Raw genomic sequence first — 6,000 nt, 5'->3', positions numbered from 1 at the left:
ATAGAGAGAACAGTTCTTTATTAGGAAAAATTAAAAATACAAATGCAGTAGTAAAAACAAAAAAACAACAATGACAGTGTGAGAATTCTCCGGGAATCCAGTGAAAAAGGCTGATCCTCTTGGAATCCAGTGTGAAACGGGCTGATCCCCGGAGAACCCAGTAGAAAAAGAGCTGATCCTTTCGGAATTCAGTGGAAAAGCGCTGATCCTCTGTGAATCCAGTGGGAAAAGCTTGATCCTCTAGGAATCCAGTAGAGAATGAAGCTGATCCTTTGTAATCCAGTGGAAAAAGGGCTGATCCTTTGGGAATCCATTTCTTATCCCCCAAAGACAGGGCAAAGGCAGAGCCGTGGAGTTTTTATACGGTATCCCAAGGGTGGAGTTGGGGTTGGGGTCAGGGGAGGAGTTCTTAGCAACACAAGAAGGGTGAGATCAAATTCCTGCCTCTTAGCAACAGCAGCACTCCACACAGAACGTGTCCCCAAATCCTAAATTCCCTCTAAAACAACTCAGCAATTATGGAACTTCAGATCTATCTATTTGATTAATTTCCTTCATTTAACCCAGTTTTGGGTGTTTTTAAAGGATGAAGGTGAAGCAGAGGCCAAACCAAAAGGCGAAGCAGCCAGGTGTGTTCCCAACATGGATCACAGGGAATGTGAGTGACCAGGGCTGTGCCCAAAGTGCCTCCTCCAGTGGGGGATGGAGCTGGAGCAGCGCACGAAGCTCTGCCCGCACTCGGGGCACTCGCAGGGCTTCACTTAGTGCTGCCTCCATTGGTGTCGGGTCAAGTTAGAGCTCTGTGAGAAGCTCTTCCCACACTGGGGACACTCGTAGGGCCTCTCCCCAGTGTGGATGCGCCGGTGGGTGACGAGGTCGGAGTTGCGCTTGAATCCCTTCCCGCAGTCAGGGCAGCGGAAGGGCCTCTCCTCTCTGTGAATCCGATAATGCAGGAGGAGATGGGAGCTGGTCTGAAACCTCTTCCTGCATTTATCACACTCGTACGGCCTCTCCCCGGTGTGGATGCGCCAGTGGGTGATGAGGTGGGAGTTGCACAGGAATCCTTTCCCACAGTCGGGGCATTGGAAGGGCCTCTCCTCTCTGTGACTCTGATAGTGCCGGAGAAGAATGGACCTGGTTTTAAACCCCTTCCCACACTTGGAACACTCGTAGGGCCTCTCCCCAGTGTGGCTCCTCTGGTGCGTGATCAGGCTGGAGCTCTGACTGAAGCACATCCCACACTTGGAGCACCTGTATGGCCTCTCCCCAGTGTGGGTCCTCTGATGCCTGATCAGGTGGGAGCTCTGGCTGAAGCTCTTCCCACACTCCCCACACTCGTAGGGCTTCTCCCCAGTGTGGATCCTCTGGTGTCTGATCAGGTTGGAGTTCCACCTGAAGCTCCTCCCACACTCCTCGCACGTGTGGGGCTTCTCCCCATCATGGAGCTGCTCATGGAGCACCATCTCCAAGCTCTGGCTCCGTCTCCGGCCGCCTTCCTGGCCCAGGCTGGCTCTTTCCCCCTCAGATCCCCGCCGGCTGCGTTTGCAGCCCCTCCTCGTGCGGCATCTCCGGGGCTTTTCCTCCCCGTTGGCTTCCTGCGCCGTGGAGCCGCTCAAAACGGCCTCTTCCACCAGGTTCTGCCGCGGGCATTTGTCCTCCCTGCTCTCCATGCTCAGCTCCTGCTCTGGGGGAGGAAGGACAAGGACAGGATGGGATTTGCCTCCGTGCCACAGGCAAGGGCAAGGAGATCCCCCAGGGCTGAGCTGCAGCCAGGGCCGTGCTGGGCTGGGAGATGGAGCAGCACAGAGGGGAAAGGGGCACTGACTTCCTCCTCACCTGCCTCAGTGTCCCGGGGCATCTTCCTCTTCCTCGCAGCCTCCCTGGGGTTGGCAATGGGCAATACTGGTTTGGGGAAAACAAGGGATGAGAGCGTTTGTAGGAGTGTCGGGGGGTAGGACGGTCGGGACGGACGGAGACGAGAGAGCTCTGCAGCCAGGGCGTGGAACTTGCGGGTTATTGCAAAGAGCCTGGGTGCAGGGCCCTGCTGGGAGCTGCCAGGCACAGCTCGGAGCAGGCCCGAGAGAAGAGAGGGGTAGAGAGGATGAGAGGGTAAGAGAGTAAGAGGAGAAGAGCGTAAGAGTGTAAGGTTCCTGTTACAATACACTAAATCTTCTTCTGTGTTGAATGTTCTATTTCTCACTAACCAATCTAGTACAAGATACAAATACTAGAGCATTTACATACAGCCTGTAAAAATCATTACATCACCATACTATGTTACATTTTAAACTCTAAAAACTCCTCTTTGGGTCCCTTCTATTGAGCTAGTGGGCTCTGCTCTGACCCTTGGATCTGTCTGCAAGCAGAGGGAATTGTTTCATCAAAAGGGGATTACCTTCAGTTGGGCCACACCATTGTTTTCCAGTTGTTCACTAACTGAGGAATCTCAGAGCATGCTTTCATTTCAATCTTCCTTACACATTTTATGTTCACAAAATCTTTTGCCAGACAATCGTATTTGTAAGGCTTTCCTGTTTCATCTTCCCAAAAACACATTCAGTTTGAAGGTCCCTCTGCCCAAGTCCATCTCTACAAGTCATTGGCCATCTGGGCTCCAGAAAAACCTCCCAAACACCCAGATTCAGCCCTGAAAATGCCTCCCAAAGGTTCCCTGTCCCCGGTCCCTCCTCTCTGGTGTTCAGGCGGTTCCCCCCTGTCCCAGCTGCTGGGGGTCATGCTTGGATTGGGGGTCCCCTTCTCCTCGGTGCCCACCTTGCCCAGGCTGCTGGCAGTCCCAGCAATGCCAAAAGCTCCCCATGCTTCGCTCTCCCCATTTTGGGATGCCGGGGCTCTTTGGGCTCCCGGGCTCCCTTCTCCCCTCATTCTCTGCTTTGGGCTGTGAATGAGACAAGGGCTGGTTGTCCCAGACTGCCAAGTGAGTGCTGGAGTCTCCCATGCTGCGTTTCCAACTTTCCTCGAGGGAAGCAGCCAGTAAAGAGACACAGCGAGTGAGAAGAGGAGTGAGAGAATCCCCCTCTGGGACTGGGTCTCAGAGAGGGGCTGGACCCCTCGGAGCAAGGGAGCAGAGGAGTTTCCGAGCCCAATCCACTAGGAAACGCGACAAAAGGGAACCCTAAAAATTCTGTTGGTTTCAGGGATAAGAGAGTCCAAGAGCATCCAGAATTAAAACCTGCTGGGTTGAGAAATTAACATTCCAAGAGCATCCACGGTTGTGCAAAATTCTGCCGGATTGTGGATATGCTCAAGAACATCTGGGATTGGACAGCACAGCTGGCTTGAGGGATATCCAAGAGCACCAGGACTGGCCAGAAACACCTAAACTTGTAATAGGTAATGTGAAAGTGCAGCATATGGTAGAGATAATTCATGCTACTAATGTATAAAATATTGTAAAATCCACATTATGTCTTTTGACCATCCTGGCCAGGAGCAGTGTCTTATTCATATACATCCAGTTCCTGGAGTTGGTTGAGATAAACATCGGGGTTTTTAATGAAAGAACAGAAGCTTCCAGGGCGATAATCGCTGGCTTCCCCGGGTCACCAGCCAAGAGTGATTAACGCCTCGTCGATTACAGCTACCACAATGATGCACAGCCCCACCCTGATGCATGTGAATGCTGACTTCCCCGGAGTCTACTGACAACATCAGACACCGGGACTGAGTCTTTGTCCACCTCTGCACAGGTAAAGCCAAGGTTATGCATGGGAAGAGACACAAAGAACATTCGGTCATCTCTGCCTCGAGCAGAATAAACTGTAAAAGAACTCGCTGCCGTGTCAGGCAGCATTTGTGAACAGGGCGAGACTCTGACATTCGCAGGTCAGATCCGTGTTCACCCAGCACCGAACCCGGGCTCGACGCTGACCCTTGGCTGTGGTAGTGTAGATGACCGAACTTCAGTCTTGCAGACAAATTAATAAATCTTTGCTAAATTTTCTTATAAGTTTGGCTCTCGATTTGATAATTTATAACAAAAGGTACCTTATTGTTGTCTTGTTGTGTGTGAGAGTGAGTCACACACAAAATCAGCCTCAGCTTCCCGGGCGGGTGGGAAGGGGGGCTGTGGAAAGAGGAGTGTGTGACCCACAAATAAGCCATTGTTCTCCTGGGCGTGTGGGGGCTGTGGCATAAGGTACAGGTGACCTGCAAACGGGCCATTGTCCCCAGGGCGTGTGAGGGGGCCGTGGCTAAAGAGTGTGAGTGACACACAAATCAGCCTCACAGGGGAACGGCACCGGAGGCAGCAGAGTCAGGGCCCTCCCAGGAGGCCCGGAGATACTGAGACCCAGAGGCCACCCCAAGGCGAGGGGGAGCCACAGGAACCCGCGATTCTCTGTCAACAGGGATCCACTCTGTGTCCTGAGGGTGGGAAAGACAGAAACAGAGAAACAGAAACAGAGGCAAAAGATGAATAGAGAAGATCTTGAAAAATGAGACAGAAAACCAGTAAGGTGGATACAGGGGACAAAAAAGAAAAAAAATTAGTCCTTTGGGAGTTATGATAGCTAACAGAGATACACCTCCTGACAAAAGGAGAAAATACAGGGTATGTAGTAATGGACGGGAAAAAGATGCAAACTATGGAAAAAGGGAAATTAACCTTAAACTAGTAAGCTCAAACTTGTGAATTATATACTTTAAAAAGAACACTAGAATATTTAACACAAAATAAAGGAACTATATATACTGATTCAAGGTATGCCTTTAGAGTAGTACATACCTATAAAAAATTTGGAAAGGAGAAAGATTACTTAATTCAAGAAGAAAAGGACTAGTACATGAGGAACTTATTTTAGAGGCATTACAATCACCTAAAAGAGATAGCTATAGTACATATTATGGAACTCCAAAAGGGAAAGACCCCAGAAAGAGGAAGAAATAATTTGGCAAATCACAAAGCTAAGGATGCAGCAGAAAATGGAGCTGAATGAGTTATGTTAATATTAACAGTAAACGAGGAAAACATGGAAATTCCAAAGTTCAGGGAAGCTGAAAAAAAAGAATTAAACAAGACAGGAAATGAACAAGATAAATCAGGGAAATGGAAACTTCTTGATGGAAGACAATTACTTAATAAAATGTGCTTCTAGGCAAGTATTAGAAGACAGGCATCAGAAAACCCACTGGGGTACTCAAGCATTGTGTGATCATTTTTTAAGGAACTATGGGTGCACTGGCATTTTTGGATTTAGGATGTATCCGTAATTTGCAATACGATAAATAAAAAGGTGATGCGAAAAAAACATTAGGAGGTCCTGAGTTAGCTCATCGACCATTTCAAAGTATCAAAGCAGAAGTTTGGATTTGCTAGGCTCTGGATTTATTTGTTAAAAAAAACCCATTTAATGTAGAAGAAAGAGAATATGCCATATATTAGACAGAGGATTTTAGAAGAATAAAAATCTTTGAAGTATCACAAAGAACCGAGAAAAAACAAGAAAATAAAAAGGGAAATGAAAGGGAAGGGAATAAGAGGAAAAATCAGAAAGGGAGTGGAATCCTCTGCAGGTCATGCCCCCTCCGTTCGCGGCCGAGGCGCCTGTCCCGGTCCCGGCTCGCTGCCCGCCTCAGCTCCGCCTGCCCCGCTTTCCATCCCAGCTGCGGCCTCACTGCCCAGGGCAGCTCCACCCGCCCCGGCGCTCTCGCTCAATTTGTGTGCCCTGCTCCCACTGCCTGGCCCGCGGCCGCTCTGCCGCCCATGCTGGGCAAGATGGGGGTTGCTCTGTCCTGCCGCCTGCTCCGAGGTCACCGCGTCCAACGCACCCAGGGGGGGTCCCAGCCATCCCATCCCCGGCTGCCCTGCCCGTGCCACCTGCGCTGGGCACCGCCGCTGCTGCCGGGCTCTCCCACCTGCCTTTGCTCTGCCGGGACCTGCCGGATCAGCCGCCATCAGCCATGGGGGTGCTGCCCACGCTCCGCCTCGGGCTCCACGGGAAGATCCCCCTCTGCCGATTCCGGCAGCAGACCCTGCCCACA

The 6,000-nt window shown here is 50.8% G+C and overlaps 1 protein-coding gene across 1 annotated transcript; it reads right to left on the bottom strand.

Moving 5' to 3' along the window:
• Nucleotides 1-375: 375 nt before the first annotated feature.
• LOC141729599 (uncharacterized) lies at nt 376-2,252 on the bottom strand. The gene is made up of 2 exons (XM_074544303.1): nt 1,837-2,252; nt 376-1,684 (listed from the first exon to the last, which is right to left on the bottom strand). The coding sequence occupies exons 1-2, from the start codon at nt 1,856-1,858 to the stop codon at nt 762-764; spliced, it is 945 nt and encodes a 314-aa protein (XP_074400404.1). The 5' UTR covers nt 1,859-2,252; the 3' UTR covers nt 376-761.
• Between the last annotated feature and the right edge of the window lie 3,748 nt (nt 2,253-6,000).

Source organism: Zonotrichia albicollis, chromosome 7 (assembly GCF_047830755.1).
Source record: "Zonotrichia albicollis isolate bZonAlb1 chromosome 7, bZonAlb1.hap1, whole genome shotgun sequence".
Taxonomy (NCBI): Eukaryota; Metazoa; Chordata; class Aves; order Passeriformes; family Passerellidae; genus Zonotrichia; species Zonotrichia albicollis.
The sequence above is the reverse complement of the archived record's forward strand: the minus strand, read 5'-3'. Positions and strand labels throughout refer to the sequence as shown.